The sequence below is a fragment of the Pyrus communis genome, chromosome 8 (assembly GCF_041283825.1).
Source record: "Pyrus communis isolate YQ-2024b chromosome 8, ASM4128382v1, whole genome shotgun sequence".
NCBI classification, from domain to species: Eukaryota; Viridiplantae; Streptophyta; class Magnoliopsida; order Rosales; family Rosaceae; genus Pyrus; species Pyrus communis.
Genome location: NC_142572.1, coordinates 12,235,876 through 12,252,553, shown reverse-complemented (window position 1 = coordinate 12,252,553; position 16,678 = coordinate 12,235,876). Strand labels below are relative to the sequence as shown.

Genomic DNA, 16,678 nt, shown 5'->3' with positions numbered 1-16,678 from the left:
GCAGCAGGAAGAAAACAGCACTGGCCGTATCGGATCTTCCGCAGCACGTGCTGTAATAACCCCTGATTGGACCTACTGCCCGCGTGGGCCCCATCGCACGTGCAAATACGTCATCAGATCAACGGCCTTACACGTAACGAAATGACACCTGAATGTAGACGATCAGAACTAGCCAAACCTTTAGAGACGCAAAATTAGGAAAAAAGACAAAAAAAAAAAAGGAAAGGGAAGGCAGAGCGACAGCGCAGGTTAACTACGATGCGTCGCTTATTGTCCAAAAAGCCCTCCCTTCATCTTCTTCTTTGTTCTCCCAAAAAATTGATCAAAAAAAAAAAAAAAAAAGAAAAAAGAATTGAATATAAAAACCAGAGAGTGAGGAGAGAGAAAGATAGAGAGAGAGAGGAGAAGAGAAACGCGAACGAAACGAAACGAAACCCCTAATGAAGCAGCAGACCTCATCATCGTCTGAGGCGGTGTCGTCGTTGTCGTCCTCCTCCTCCGCCGTATCCACTTCAGCTGACCATTCGCTGCCGTCATCGCCGAATTCGGGAGCCTCCGAAAAGTTTTCGTCGATACCGGCGGCGGCACCGGAGGACCTCGCTGTGGGGTCCAGGGACGGCAGCGGGGCACAGGAGAGCGTGACCGTCGATCGGCGGGTCGAGTACTCGGCGGTCTGCCGATGGACGGTCTCGAATTTTCCGAGAATCAAGGCTAGGGCACTGTGGAGCAATTACTTTGAGGTAGGGGGATACGATTGCCGGTTGCTAATATACCCTAAGGGTGACTCACAGGCGCTGCCGGGGTACATCTCGATATACCTCCAAATCATGGACCCGCGGGGCACGTCGTCGTCCAAATGGGACTGCTTCGCGAGTTACCGGCTCGCCATCGTTAACCTCGCCGACGATTCCAAGACCATTCATCGCGATTCTTGGCATCGGTTCTCGAGCAAGAAGAAATCTCACGGTTGGTGCGATTTTACGCCTTCTTCAACTGTCTTTGATTCGAAATTAGGTTATTTGTTCAATACCGACTCCGTTTTGATTACCGCCGATATCTTGATATTGAATGAGTCCGTTAATTTTACGCGAGATAGTAATAACAATAACAATGAGCTCCAATCGTCCGCCGGCTCGGTGATGTCTGGTTCCGCCGTGGCCGGACCGGTTTCGGATGTGTTGAGTGGCAAGTTCACGTGGAAAGTTCATAACTTTAGTTTGTTTAAGGAGATGATTAAGACTCAGAAGATAATGAGCCCGGTGTTTCCTGCTGGAGAGTGTAATTTGAGGATTAGTGTGTACCAGAGCTCGGTGAATGGCGTGGAGTATTTGTCAATGTGTTTGGAGAGCAAGGACACGGACAAGACGGTTGTGTTGTCTGATAGGAGTTGTTGGTGTTTGTTTCGAATGTCGGTGTTGAACCAGAAGCCTGCGACGAATCACATGCATAGGGACTCGTATGGGAGGTTTGCTGCCGATAATAAGAGTGGGGATAACACTAGTTTGGGGTGGAATGATTATATGAAGATGTCGGATTTTGTTGGGACTGAGTCGGGGTTTTTATTGGATGATACTGCAGTGTTTAGTACATCATTTCATGTGATAAAGGAATTTAGTAGCTTTTCGAAGAATGGAGGATTAATTACTGGGAGGAGTGGTAGTGGGGCAAGGAAGTTGGATGGTCACATTGGGAAATTCAATTGGAGGATTGAAAACTTCACTAGGTTGAAGGATCTTTTAAAGAAGAGGAAGATAACAGGTCTTTGCATCAAGAGCAGGAGGTTTCAGATTGGAAATCGAGACTGTCGGCTCATAGTTTATCCCCGAGGTATGCTTTGTTATTGCACAAGAGGATTCTCTGTTGTTTTATTCTCAATAATCGGTTGTAACCATTAATAACTCTTTCTTTTGTGAATTTAATGTGTTACAAGGCTATGAAACCTTGCGATACACCATTCTCATACAGATATTTGAGGACTAGTTGTACCTTTATCATCCTATTTGAAAATGGTTTTACTTGTCCTTCCCTACAATCCCACCACTTGAACGTAGGGGAGCTGCATCTGTAGTTACTTGGCATCATGGGCCACTGCAAATGTGGTATGTATTAATGCTAGCCAAGATACCGTAAGCCACCATGATTTGCATATATTGTTTATAATCTTCTCTTTGTGCTCGATGTTACTTGATCTATGCTTAGGCGTGCTCATTTTTTCTTAGGATTGTGTATGTCATAAACAGTTTGAAATTCCATATGGTGGAATGATACAGTTTTATAAATGTGTTAGACAACATGACAACTATTCAGCTTGTGTTTTAGAGAGTGAACTGATGAAAAATTTCCATATCTTTGGTGGTATCAGGGCAGTCTCAGCCACCATGCCACCTTTCAGTGTTTCTTGAAGTTACTGATTCACGGAATACTTCCAGTGACTGGAGTTGTTTTGTGAACCATCGTTTGTCGGTTGTTAACCAGAGGATGGAGGAGAAGTCTGTCACAAAGGAGTCTCAGAACCGCTACTCCAAAGCTGCAAAGGACTGGGGCTGGCGTGAATTTGTGACGCTTACTAGTTTATTTGATCAAGATTCAGGGTTTCTAGTTCAGGACACTGTTGTATTCTCCGCGGAGGTCCTTATATTGAAAGAGACATCAATAATGCAGGAGTTTACTGATCAGGATACTGAGTCAAGCAATGCTGGTTTGCAGATTGATAAGAACGGGAAAAGAAGTTCCTTCACATGGAAGGTGGAGAACTTCCTGTCTTTTAAGGAAATAATGGAGACTCGAAAAATCTTTAGCAAATTCTTCCAAGCTGGTGGATGTGAACTTCGAATTGGTAAGCAGCAGTCACACACTTTCTCCACTAAAAAGGGTGGTCGCATTTGTTTGCATATCATAATCTTACTGACATGTGTTTTCCTTGATGCAGGTATATATGAGTCCTTTGACACCATATGTATTTATTTGGAGAGTGACCAGTCAGTTGGTACTGATCTGGATAAAAACTTTTGGGTTAGATACAGGATGGCTGTTGTGAATCAAAAGAACCCTGCTAAAACTGTGTGGAAGGAATCATCTATATGTACAAAGACTTGGAACAATTCTGTTTTGCAATTCATGAAGGTGTCAGATATGTTGGAAGCAGATGCAGGGTTTCTTGTTCGTGATACTGTTGTTTTTGTCTGCGAAATATTGGACTGCTGTCCTTGGTTTGAGTTTTCAGATCTAGAGGTTAGTGTTTACATGCCTGTTTCAGTTACACTCTGCCTGCTAATCATGGTTGTATTTATATTGTCTGTCTGATGTTCAAGTTTCTTGATTCTTAATGCTCACCCATCTTGAGCTTATGATAAGGAATTTATAATTTTCTGGGAAGTTTTATGTGGTTCTTTAATTTTTACTCTTCTTCTCTAACATGGTTTGAGATATATGATGTCAGTTTGCCTACTTCATCTGTCTCTGTAACATTTAATTTTTTTTGAAGAAAAACAATAAATAATAGAAATGTGTAACATTTAATTTAGAACAAGGGTACATTATTTATTTTTAACTGTTATTGCCTCTGCCTTGAGCAATAAAATTTCTGTTTAACTTCAAGCAGTCTATACGTTTCAATATCTTTTAGCTTGCCACTGTAGCAAAGCAGTTTGTCCAATGTTTTAAAATGCAAAGGTTAGGCCAAGGCATTTTGTGGATTGCCCCGGCTAAGCGAAAACCTTGAGGTGTGAAGTGAAGCCTTACGGGACGTTAAATTATTAATATATGTTATATATATAATATAATCGACAATAGAGTCGAAATCAAACATTATAGAAGAATAATCAACAATCAAGTAAAAAATTTCTTCTCTGTAGGTGGGAAAACCTAACCTTAAAAAAAAAATAAAAAAATAAAAAAGCCCCAGCTGACGCGCGCCTTGACCATGCCTGCGCATACTCACCCTGCACAGAGGTGTTTTCCTCACCACCCTGCGTCAAAGGCTGCCTAGGCGTGTCTCAAGGCTCATTTTTCAGAACACTGAATTTGACTAGGAGTGGTTTTCCCTTCTACTCTTTTATAGTGGTTGCCTATTGATATGCATTTTGCCTGTCAGGTTTTTGCTTCGGATGATGATCAGGATGCATTAACAACAGATCCTGATGAGCTAGTTGATTCTGAAGATAGTGAAGGAGTTGGTGGTGATGAAGAAGATATCTTTAGAAACCTACTTTCTAGAGCTGGATTTCACCTCACATACGGAGATAATCCTTCACAGCCACAGGTCACTTTACGAGAAAAGCTTCTGATGGATGCTGGTGCTATTGCTGGTTTTCTGACTGGGCTCCGTGTTTATCTTGATGACCCTGCTAAAGTAAAACGCCTGCTTCTCCCAACCAAGCTTTCTAGTAGCGGCGATGGAATGAAGGTCGTAAAGAATGATGAATCTTCCCCTAGTTTGATGAATTTGCTAATGGGAGTCAAAGTTCTGCAGCAGGCTATCATGGATTTACTTCTGGACATTATGGTTGAGTGTTGCCAACCTACAGAAGGGACTTCTAATGGTGACTTGTCTGATGCAAACTCAAAGTCTCCAGATGGAAGTGGAGCTGCTAGTCTGCTGCAATCCGATAGAGAAAATGGAGCTACAGAATCTTCGGATTGTCCTGTGTGTGAAAGATTGGATACTAGCGCTGATGAAACTAGCAGCAGCACTTCGGCTGTTCAGAGCTCTGACGTGAATGGGATTGGTGTACCTGGAAAAACTCTTCCTGGGAAACCAATTTGTCTACCAGAAACATCTGCCAGGGTGTCAGAAAATGTCACCCTTCGCTCAAAGGTACAGTACATTGTTGCTCTAGTATTTAATATGTAGCTTAAGTGATAGTACTGACCTGTTTTAACAAATTGAATTTTAGACTAAGTGGCCTGAGCAATCAGAGGAGCTCTTAGGATTGATTGTAAACTCATTGAGAGCTCTAGATGGAGCTGTTCCACAAGGATGCCCTGAACCAAGACGTCGGCCTCAGTCTGCACAAAAGATCGCTCTTGTACTGGATAAAGCGCCGAAGCATTTGCAGCCCGATCTTGTTGCTTTGGTGCCCAAGTTGGTTGAGCACTCAGAGCATCCACTTGCTGCTTTTGCACTTATAGAACGACTTCAAAAACCAGATGCAGAACCTGCTTTGCGGACACCTGTAAGATTTATTTACTTTTTGTTGTTCAAAGATAATTTGCTTTCTCCAGATGTGTATTTATATCTCTTTAATACAGAGCATCTTACATATACTATGGAATCTAGCTAGCATGTGCAACTTTGCACAGCTTAGCCTATTGCTACATTGTTCTTCTGTTAAGGTATCTTTATCTTGTTTCTCAGGTTTTTGATGCTCTTAGTCAACTGGACTGTGGCAGTGAAGTGTGGGAACGAGTTTTATCTCAATCTTTTGAGTTTTTGCCAGATTCAAATGATGAACCTCTTGCTGCAACCATAGATTTTATATTTAAAGCTGCATCTCAGTGCCAACACCTCCCTGAAGCGGTATGCGTATGATGTAATTCTTAATTCAAAATTAAAAAGGCCACTTATATTATTGTATTACTTTTGGCATTCCTTTCTCTTCACATTTGTAACCATCATTGTTCTCTATTATAGGTCAGATCGGTTCGTGTTAGGCTAAAGAATTTGGGTGCCGAAGTTTCTCCTTGTGTTCTTGAATTTTTGAGTAGAACTGTAAATAGCTGGGGAGATGTTGCTGAAACTATACTTAGAGATATTGATTGTGATGATGATTTTGGTGACACTTGCTCGACATTGCATTCTGGTCTTTTCTTGTTTGGTGAACATGGACCGATTTCTGAACGGTTTCATTTGGTGGATGAGCAGACTTTCCGCGCGAGTCGTCACTTTTCTGACATTTACATCTTGATTGAGATGTTATCCATACCTTGTCTGGCTGTTGAAGCCTCTCAAACATTTGAGAGAGCTGTAGCTCGTGGTGCCATTGTGACTCATTCTGTGGCCATGGTTTTGGAAAGGCGCCTTGCTCAAAGATTGAATCTTGATGCTAGATTTGTTGGGGATAATTTTCAGCAGACCGATGTTGCAGCAGAGGACGATGCCAATGAACAGCTGAGAGTCCAACAAGACGATTTTACTTCCGTTCTTGGTCTTGCTGAAACATTGGCCCTCTCTAGAGATCCGTGGATTAAGGGATTTGTGAAGATGCTGTATACATTATTATTTAAATGGTATGCTGACAAGACTTATCGAGGGAGAATGCTAAAGAGACTTGTAGATCAAGCCACTAGCACTACAGATAGTAGCCGTGAAGTTGATCTAGATTTGGATATCTTGGTGACCTTGGCTTCTGAAGAACAAGAAATTATCAGACCAGTTTTGAGTATGATGCGGGAGGTTGCTGAGCTTGCAAACGTTGATCGTGCTGCTCTGTGGCACCAGTTATGTGCCAGTGAAGATGAAATAATTCGCATGCGTGAAGAAAGGAAAGCCGAAAATGCTACTATGGTTAAAGAAAAAGCTGTTCTATCACAAAAACTAAGTGAATCTGAAGCTACTAACACTCGTCTTAAGGTACTTGTCATCTTAACTGGTGATATGGCTACGATTATCGCATCTTGTTTATTCTTTTTGGAGAATATTAGAATTGATGCATGTCATGATGTGGCAGTCTGAAATGAAGGCTGAGATTGACCGCTTTGCTCGAGAAAAGAAGGAACTATCCGAACAAATACAAGAAGTTGAGAGTCAGCTTGAGTGGCACCGCTCTGAGCGAGATGATGAAATCAGAAAGCTCACTACAGAGAGGAAAGTGCTTCAGGATCGTCTTCATGATGCAGAGACACAACTCTCTCAATTGAAGTCCCGAAAACGTGATGAATTGAAGGTATCAAATTTGTTTTTCTTTCTTGTCATCTCAAATGAGCTCACACCTTTTATCTAAGCTGGTGTTCTTATGTATTTGATAGTTTCTCAAAAGGCTCTCTTTCTCATATCAGGTTTTTGATGCATCAAAAATTGGTTTTAGCTTTTTATATTTAAGCATATATATATATATTATGATATGCGCTCAATTTTTGTTTGCATGCCATTTGAGTTTTGAAATTTTCAGTTGACATTGTGTTATGAATTGTGATTTTGGATTGTGCAATAGGGATTTTGCCTTCCTATGTCTGGAGCATGTTTTGGTAATATGAACTTGGATTCAGTATCTCGTCTGCAGAAGCTGCGTGTTTAAATGATTTTCGTACGAAAGTCTTTTTGAGTATTCATTCATTTTGAACTCGCAGAAAGTATTAGTAGGCATAATTATTTGATCCTTGTTTTTTATTATTTCTTCATTTATTGTTTTTGTCTTGCTTTTTCTACTAAGACATACCTTTTTCTAACTACAATGGATGAATGTGATAGAAATTGGTGAAGGAGAAAAATGCTCTTGCTGAAAGGTTGAAAAGCGCTGAAGGTGCACGTAAAAGATTTGATGAAGAACTTAAACGGTATGCCACAGAGAATGTAACCCGAGAGGAAGTTCGACAGTCTCTTGAGGATGAAGTACGGCAATTGAAACAAACAGTGGAGCAAACAGAAGGAGAGAAACGGGAGAAGGAAGAGCAGGTTGCTCGGTGTGAGGCGTATATTGATGGGATGGAATCAAAATTACAGGCCTGCCAGGTTTTTGCCTCAAAATAGCGAATGCTCTTCTTTTCCTTTTTTCTTTTTGACTCACCTGCTCTTCTAATTATCTGTATATCACCAGAAGCAGCTAGCTTTGGTGCTTATTGAATTTAGCTTCATATTTTGATTTATCTAATATTCAGGATAATATCACTCTTATTAATGCTTCTCCTTATCTCCTGTAGCAATATATTCACACCCTCGAGGCTTCACTTCAGGAAGAAATGTCTCGGCATGCTCCTCTGTATGGGGCTGGTTTGGAAGCTCTATCAATGAAGGAGTTGGAGACACTTTCAAGCATCCATGAAGAAGGCCTCAGGCAGATCCATACCCTTCAGCAGCAGCGTAAAGGTAGTCCAGCCGGCAGTCCCCTTGTGAGCCCTCACGCCCTCCAACACGGTCATGGGTTATATCCTTCAACACCACCCCAGATGGCCGTCGGATTGCCTCCTCCTCTCATCCCAAATGGTGTCGGAATCCACAGCAATGGGCATGTGAATGGTAATGTTGGACCCTGGTTCAACCATTCGTAGAATTTTGGTCATAGACTCGCAGCTCTCTTTTGTTCCAATGTCGGCATTGGTTCGCCCAACGGAATGGGGTGAAATTGCTATTTTTTTGCATCGGTTTGTTGGCATTTTGGCTGTTGGAACTGTTGGAACCGAGTTGAAAAGAGAAAGGAGAAGGAAAAAGGAATAAGATGATAAAAGTTAGGTTTAGGGTTTAAGAAAATGCGAGGAAGAGAGTCCAATAGAAGTAACAGTTGCAAATGCCAATACTCATTTGCGCCCTTTTTGTTCCCTTGGAAGTCAATTATAGGCTTTTTATTTATTTAAATTTTTTGTTATGCCGGTGTTAGGTTTATTTAAATTTTTTGGGTGTGATGTAGTTCTTCTGTTTTGTCACAGAGGCAAATCAACTGGTTTATCGACCGCTTCATAAAGCGTTTTTGCTAGAATAGCGACATGACATATATACTGATTATGTTGTTGATCACTTTGGTAAGGCAAACCGAACTAGACCACGTCCTAACGTCTAACATGCATCAACGGGGTCCATCTCCATTAGGAAGAGAATAATGCTAGGTAAATTAAATTTGCAAATTAAATAATGTGTCGTCGATAAAAAATAAGCATGTTAATCAATACGTAAGTGGTAATTTAATCATCAATTTTTAAATTATTTAGTTTACAAAATTTAATCTTTCCAAGTGGTCAGTACCACGTATTCAAATAGTACTACTCTTCCAGAAATAGTCGGGTATTCAAATAGTACTACTCTTCCAGAAATAGTCGGGAAGATTCTTTTGAAGTAATTTTAGGCTATATTCAAATGAGAGACATAGGTCTAATATATTAGAGTCTCTATTTAATAGATTATCGCAGCTAATCAACGGCTAAGGTATGACTCAACCGGATAGGTCGATAACTAACAGATCAGATGGATTGTATTGCGTTATCTTTGACTGGATTGCTAGCGTACCGCGGGGGTAATGATTAGAAGGTAGACAAATTAAACTTTTCATGACGCAAATAGAGATAAACACATATATAATTAGTAATACAAGTTTGCCACAATGACCAAAAGGTAGATAAATTAAGTTTCACATGCAAACTAAGATAATTGGAAAATTTGGTTAATTCCAGCTGGTTAAGGTTTTGGTTAAAAGTTCTTTTTTCAAAGACATTATCAACTAAAAGTGCTTTAGTGCAATGTTCTGTAACACACCTTACATCCTAATCTTTTGCAACTAAAAGTCGACGGTCTATCTCAATTTGACTTATGGACATATTCTTCACAAATTTATACTACTATGTTTAAGCAATAGGCCTAGGGTTGATACTTGATATATTTACAAGAAGTAATTGTCATGTTACGTGTCATATTCAGTTGAGATAATAATTGATGAATATTATTATTCGATAATGAGACAGTTTGAAGTTTATCAAAAAAACAAAATGAGTGATTCTTGCAACATAATATGATGACGTGTGTCGGCTCTATTTGCACCTACTGCATGTGAAACTCATATATTCAATATCAATAAATAACAATAATTATGTGTCACATTTAGTTGGGATAGAGTTAATGCATATAGTATTATCCATAGTTTGAAGTTTATCAAAAGGAAGAGTGATTCTTGCAACGTGATTATTTGGTATTTTGGTGACATGTTTCGTTGACGTGTTTTGGTGACGTGTGTGAGTTATTTGCATGAGGGTCTCCATGCATGTGGAAAGAAGGGATACACGATCGTGGAAAATATGTGCATGGAGGTTAACTAGTTAGGTCTATATATACGATAACTGGGAAGAAGAAACAATCAAAACAAACATAACTTGATAAATCTCATTTGACTTTTGTACGTGTCCTAATCTTTTCTGTAGATTTTTCTTCGAACTCATCTCTTCCACACGAATCGGTCATCAGTTTTCCAACCTATTTAAGCTAATCGTCCACAACCCCAAAATATTAATCGCCAGCCAGCAACTAGGAACCAGAAATTCTCTCTTTAATTATCTCTCTCTCTCTCTTCCTCTCTCTCTCTCTCTCTCTCTCTCTCTCTCCCCCGCCCCTCTCTTTTAGCATTCCCAATATTTTTCTGGTTAATTGGTCATCAGCTAAGCTTCGCTTGTTCTTCCACTATTGCTTGATTACCTGTGTAAGCTGCTGTTACCTCACTTGGACCTTTTAGCTTTTTCTTCAATATTTAATAGTTATTAGTTTAGAGGATGCATGGAGTAGAAATAGGCTAGAGATACAGCGTTCGAAACCGTCATTTGCAACAAAAAAGAAATGTTAATAGTTTTTCGAGGCCAAAAAAAAAAAAAAAAAGGTATAGTTAGCATGGAGGATTTACTGGAGCATTGGATATCGTCACAATTTTTGTTCTTAAGTTTGGCCGAAATTGTTGCATTAATTATCGTGAAAGTTTTTGTAGTTTGGCTCTAACTATTTAAGCATCTGTTGAGCTGTTTGGCTAATATTTGTGGTGCGCTATAACCATGAATAGTTCACAGCCTCAAAGTTCAAACCCTTTATTGGAAATTCTTTGACCAAGTATTGGTGCCTCATGTTTTGACTCTCTCTCTCTCTCTCTCATATGTGCAGCATGAAGAAAGTTTGTTGGCCTTACTTCGATCCTGACTTTGATAATCTCCCAGAGAGGATATATGGCCCTGCGTAAGTAATCTCTTAATTAATTTGATCACTAATTGCATTCACATACAAGACTTCTTGATCGTAAGTGATCTCTCGGTAATTAATTTCCGCAGTTGTCAAGTAAGCATCGACAACGAAGGGATGGAAGATTGCACAGTAGTAAAGGTGGATAGCGTGAACAAGCAAGGGCTTCTCCTGGAAGTGGTGCAAGTTTTGACAGACATGAACCTCACCATCACTAAAAGTTACATTTCTTCTGATGCTGGATGGTTCATGGATGGTATGAACATATCAAACTTTATCACCCATCAACCCCGTAAATTAATTTCTCAATATATATTAGAAACCCCCTGTATAATTTTTTTTTAATTTGTTAATCACTATCTTAGTTATGATCACTAATTTTGTGCACGCTTTTGCAGTTTTTCATGTGAAAGATGAACATGGCAACAAAGTTACAGACCGGAATGTCCTTAACTATATTCAACAGGTAATTAATTTGGTTAATTGGTTTGTTTTGTTTTGTTCATGAATCATATTTCGAATAATTAATGCTATTTGTATCATACTTATTGAATATATTGTTGAGTATCTCTTAATCAGTGAGTCCGGCCCTTAGATGATTTATCTATGTAGATCCACAAGTACACACAAACATGCTCATCAATTTGATAAAAGTTATAAAATGACTAATGCAGGCCATAGTTACAGCCACAGGCCCCCCAGACTTGGCCAAGTCCTATGCCAACAACCACCCTATCTTATTCGAACCCGAAAACCCTATTGAACACACCAGTGAAAATTCTAGCGAGCACACTACCATTGAAATGACCGGTACAGACCGGCCCGGTCTGTTTTCGGAGATCTCCGCTGCCCTGGCGGATCTCCAATGCAACATAGTAGAAGCGCATGCATGGAGCCACAATGCCCGCCTGGCATGTGTTGCTCAAATATCTGATAAATCAACCGACACCCCAATCGACGACCCCCGACGCATTGCCACCATAGAAGACCACCTCATCACCGTCCTCCGTGCCACCACAGCCCTCAGCCCGTTTGGGAAGGAACCCAATTGTCAACAAGAAGTGAAGACCTCTGGGCTTATGGGAGGAGGAGATAGTAATCATAATATTCACCATGGCACCATGAGTACTAATGTGGACCGTAGGTTGCACCAGCTCATGCTTTCTGTGAGGGACTTTGATGGGCCTCACTTGGGGCCTGCAAGCTCGCCAAGGACGCCCTTGGGGTTGGATAGTGAGGAGGAGTGTCGGAAGCCAGTGGTTTGGATTGAGAGTTGTAAGGAAAAAGGGTATTCAATGGTGACTATCGAGTGCAAGGATCGGCCGAGGCTCATGTTTGATACTGTGTGCACCCTCACTGACATGCAATATGTAATTTTCCATGCTTCTGCTAGTGCCCAAGAAGGTTATTCCTTTCAGGTAAATTCATATCATCACGATTCCTGCACTACAAGCAAGTGTTGCTATTTGTACCACATTTACTAACCGCGTTCCTCACAGCCAACTTAATTAGTAGAATTTGAGTCTGACTTCAATTAGAAAAGTGATCAGCAATATTGTGGTCGACATATGTTGTTCAAATAGTTTCGTATACCCTATGCACTTGAATTCGTACTTTTACTTGTAAATTGACCACAATGTATTATGTTAATGGAGACTAATTAACCAACGAATGTTCTTTCTATAGGAGTATTTTATTCGACACATCGACGGGGATGCCCTGTGTACTGAGAGTGAGAAGGAAAGAGTAATAAAATGCTTAGAGGCTGCTATTGAGCGTCGGGTTTGTGAGGTGAGTACGGAGCTCGCATTTATTAGATAAGAGATGATATATATATATATGTGTGTGTGTGTGTGTGTGTATGCTGTGTGATGGTAGCTTCTAATACTGATTAGAAGCAGCACTGATTTCTATGTATATAACTTAACAGGGTGTTCGGGTAGAACTATGCGCAGACAATAGGATAGGGTTGCTCTCGGATATAACTAGGGTTCTACGGGAGAATGGACTTGCGGTTGTTCGAGCAGATGTAGCAACGCAAGGAGAAAAGGCCGTAAACGCCTTCTACGTCAGGGATATTTCAGGCAAAGAAGTAGTAGACATGGATTTGATCGAGTCGATGAAGAGAGAATTAGTGGGTGAAAATCCAATAGAATTTCAAGTCAAGAATGACACATGGATGAGACCGAACTCACTTGAAAAAGGGTCGTCCCCTCTCTCTAATTTTGGAGACATGCTGAAATCTCAGATAGAGCGATTTTCGTACAAGTTTGTCAAGACCAAGCAGGAGGAATTGAACCATTGAATGCATGATGTACATACGTAGAAAATCACCATCTCAGGCCATTTCCAAGGGTTGTATATACATTACGTGTTAAGGGAAGCATTATTTCTAGGCTCTTAGGTTGAATATGTGGTTTGTACAAAAATAATAATAATAATAATTTTTTTTGTCAAAGGTTTGTGCAAAAATAATTGAGCACATATTGTTTTTTTTTTCTTCTTTTTTCTTTATCAATAAGTGAAAATTGTATACAACCCTTCAAATTACTGAAGGATAATTGAACGATAATGCTCTTAGGGTTGTAACCCTAAATGTGAATATTGAGCACATATTGAAGGATAATGCTCTTATGATAATATCGTGTTAGGGTTGTAACTAGTAAATGTGAATACTGAGCATTATCCTTCAATATCCTAAGGGAAGCATTATCCTTCAATATCCTAAGAGCATTATTTACAACCCTAAGTAATTAGTAAATGTGAATACGTCGGATTTATATAGGAAAGTAAAAATCTATATCTTTTAATTCGTGCACCTATATGCATGTGATGTTATTCAGTACTCAATCACCATATATATAAACAAAAGAAGATAATTATCTCGGCAAGTCCAAGGTTAATTCTCCTAAGCCAAACGGAGTGCAATGTCATATGAAAGACATCAAACCTCTTAGCCGATTGGTTCAACTCAAAATGTCTCCTCACAACCCTCAAATTCTCCACCAGCCACCTATACTTCTCCGGAACACCCATCAGCACCTCCTTCAGCCGCCAAATCTCTGAAACCTCAACCTTAACCGAAAACGCCTCCCACCTCAGCACCTCGCTAAACGGCAGCGCATAGTGCTCCGATACAATCACCAGCACGCACTCGGCATTAATGGCCTCAACAATTCTACGGCTGGCCACTTCATGCCCGCTAGGGCACAGGAAAAACTTGGACTTGAGCATCATGGAGTCGTAGTCTAGGCCTTTGGGGAGGTCTTCATGAATTTGAAGGTCTTTGTGGCGGTTTTTCCAGTGGACCGGGAGGATGGGTCTTATCGGGCCGTGGAGGCCGCGGGCGAAGAAGGCCAGGTAGGGAGGCGAAGTGTGGAGCGGCTGCGGTGAGATGAGTTTGGAGGAGACTTTGCCGCCGTAATTTCAGGGAAGGAAACGTCCTTTTGAGGGTTAAGCTTTCGGAGGTGTTGGCGTTGCAGAGGACTCGGATTGATGTGTCGTGGAGGAGCGGGTTTCCTGCTGCGGTGCCTGATATTTAGTTGGAAAATTTTCATTTAATCTCTTGTAACATAGATTCATTTCATGAGAACTAATAGCAAACCCTTTACCCCTCCCATCCCCCTCCAAGTCTTTTATCTTTGGCTCGATTTGATTTTTTATCTTTTACCCATTTAATCAAAATCAAAATGAAAAGCTATGATTGACAATCTAAGATAAAAGAATGACTTATATGCAGCAAATTCATCGCCACGAGATGTTTCTTCAATAATGCATTTTTATGTGTAGTTTCTCTTCGTATGACAAATTATTATTGTAATAGAATGTCACAATGGTTATAAGCTTGTTCCATAAGTTGCTATATGACCTAAAATAGTCCTCATAGCATTTATTCTTTTCAATGACGCAATTTTCAATAATGATGTACATAACGACTAGTTTAGATTGTAAATAATAATTTTCAACTAGATAACGTACCCTTTTTTCTTTTTATTTTTTATTTTTTATTTTTTATTTTTTATTTTTTATTTTTTATTTTTTATATATGAGTGATATTAGAAAGAGAGATAAAATAGTGACGTTGAATGTATGAATAAATATTCTTAAATACATGAGCTTCTAGCACCTTACACAGTACTAATAATTACTTATGATCATGTGAGATTGGTATACCAAATTTCTTTTCTTTTTTCCCCTTTTTTTAGTTTCAAACAATTTTGGTTAATTTATTTTCAGTATTTTTAATGATAATATGGAAGGGCGCAAGACTTTTCGGCCCATTGCAGAGCCCTTCTAATTAGATGACCATTCCACTTATAAACTTTCCCATGCTTCGAGTTACAAACTCAGAAACTTCAAAGTACAACGTCATTTTACATCCTACCCCATAACTATACATCCAAGCATCCCAAGAAAGTTCTGATCACCAAAGCATATTACACAAGCAAAACAAATCAATTGAAGGCAGACATGATCGAGAGAGGGCTCGGGAGAGAAACTAACCCAGTCACGACAGGCAAGCATGAAGTGGTCCGCCCGAAGAGTACTATCCCAAAACTGTGCCTCACAGAAACCACCCTCAAATAATCGGACATAAAGTCCCTCAGAGGATGAGGTAGGTTAAGGGCGCCACAAATGTAACTTTCATACACATACATACATATAGGTACAAAAATTATTTTCAAAAAAGAAAAATATATAGCTACACAAATAGATATGTATAGGCACAAAATTATAGGTGCGCAAATATATACATAGGCACGTAAGTTTTTTACACAAGTTTTGACAATTCTGGGCTGTTAGATTTGTATACTTTAAATGGTTGAGATGTAGTCTAATTAATTTTATTAATTTTTTTTTATTAAATCCAAATTGATTTAAACAAATTATTGAAGGAAAACATGTTTCTCTCTCCTACCCTCTATTTCCTCATATTCGTCTCTTTCTCTCTCCACTAGTCTCTTTCATTTCAAAAAATTTCTGCAGTTCAAACATTCATCAATTTCTTTCTTCCTGGACTAGGGTATGACTTATGTCGTTCTCTTTTGAAAGAAAAAAAAAAAGGACGTGAATAAAAAGATTAATAACTAAAATTCCAGTTAATTTGAAAAGGAAAATAAACTCGAGATGAACTTTAAAAAGAAAGAAAAGAGAAGAAACTTCATTCTAATCCTTGGCAAATATCATATTTAGACTAAAAACATGAGTAAGAACAAAATCTAATTTTAGTCTCTTGATACATTAATCACCTCATTTATTAATTATATTTTGATTTTTTTAATTATTTCTCCTTTTCTTTCTAATTTTAATGTATTGATTATATTTCGTTATAATTATATTTTCATTTCATTCATCGTAATATATTTTGCTGTAAACATTTTAAATAAACTAATTTTTGGTAGAGAGAGATTGTCAGTGAGTGTGTGGTTTATGGGTTGGTGGCGTAAATAAGCAGTAAATGGAGGGGTTAAGAGCATTAATAAGGTGAGAAGGAGGTGGCTTTCAGCTCAAATATCAACTTCAGGTTCTGGTATTTTGATATACTTTGTCTTCTTTATGTTGGTACATTAAATTCATTATAATACATTTTGGTGCATATATTTAGGTTCACACATTTCGGTATATACATTTCGATACAAACATGTAGGTACATTAATTCTATAATACATTTCGATACATACATTTTTAGTGCATACATTTCGGTACACACATTTAGGTACATTAATTTAATATAACACATTTTGTTACTATCATTTAGGTACATTAATTGAGTATATTACATTCCGGTACTAACATTTAGGTACATTAGTTGAGTGTTTC

General features: G+C 39.1%; 2 protein-coding genes across 4 annotated transcripts; both read left to right on the top strand.

Annotated features, from left to right (window-relative positions):
* Positions 1-304: 304 nt before the first annotated feature.
* Positions 305-8,519, top strand: LOC137717636 (uncharacterized). Of its 2 annotated transcripts, XM_068457057.2 has the most exons (10): positions 305-1,827; positions 2,363-2,836; positions 2,930-3,231; positions 4,094-4,816; positions 4,896-5,174; positions 5,357-5,518; positions 5,633-6,571; positions 6,669-6,884; positions 7,409-7,669; positions 7,858-8,519. In XM_068457057.2, exons 1-10 carry the CDS (start codon positions 441-443, stop codon positions 8,203-8,205), a joined length of 5,091 nt encoding a protein of 1,696 aa, XP_068313158.2. In that variant the 5' UTR covers positions 305-440; the 3' UTR covers positions 8,206-8,519. The 2 variants fall into 2 exon arrangements, with proteins under 2 accessions (XP_068313158.2, XP_068313157.2); XM_068457056.2 differs by having other exon boundaries at positions 326-1,827; positions 2,363-3,231.
* Positions 8,520-10,146: 1,627 nt separating this feature from the next.
* On the top strand, positions 10,147-13,316 carry LOC137718314 (ACT domain-containing protein ACR2-like). 2 transcript variants are annotated; one of them, XM_088698427.1, is made up of 7 exons: positions 10,147-10,334; positions 10,784-10,855; positions 10,948-11,114; positions 11,257-11,324; positions 11,533-12,276; positions 12,545-12,649; positions 12,789-13,316. In XM_088698427.1, the coding sequence occupies exons 2-7, from the start codon at positions 10,785-10,787 to the stop codon at positions 13,161-13,163; spliced, it is 1,530 nt and encodes a 509-aa protein (XP_088554553.1). In that variant the 5' UTR covers positions 10,147-10,334; position 10,784; the 3' UTR covers positions 13,164-13,316. The 2 variants fall into 2 exon arrangements, with proteins under 2 accessions (XP_088554553.1, XP_088554552.1); XM_088698426.1 differs by lacking the exon at positions 10,147-10,334 and having other exon boundaries at positions 10,776-10,855.
* Positions 13,317-16,678: the final 3,362 nt, after the last annotated feature.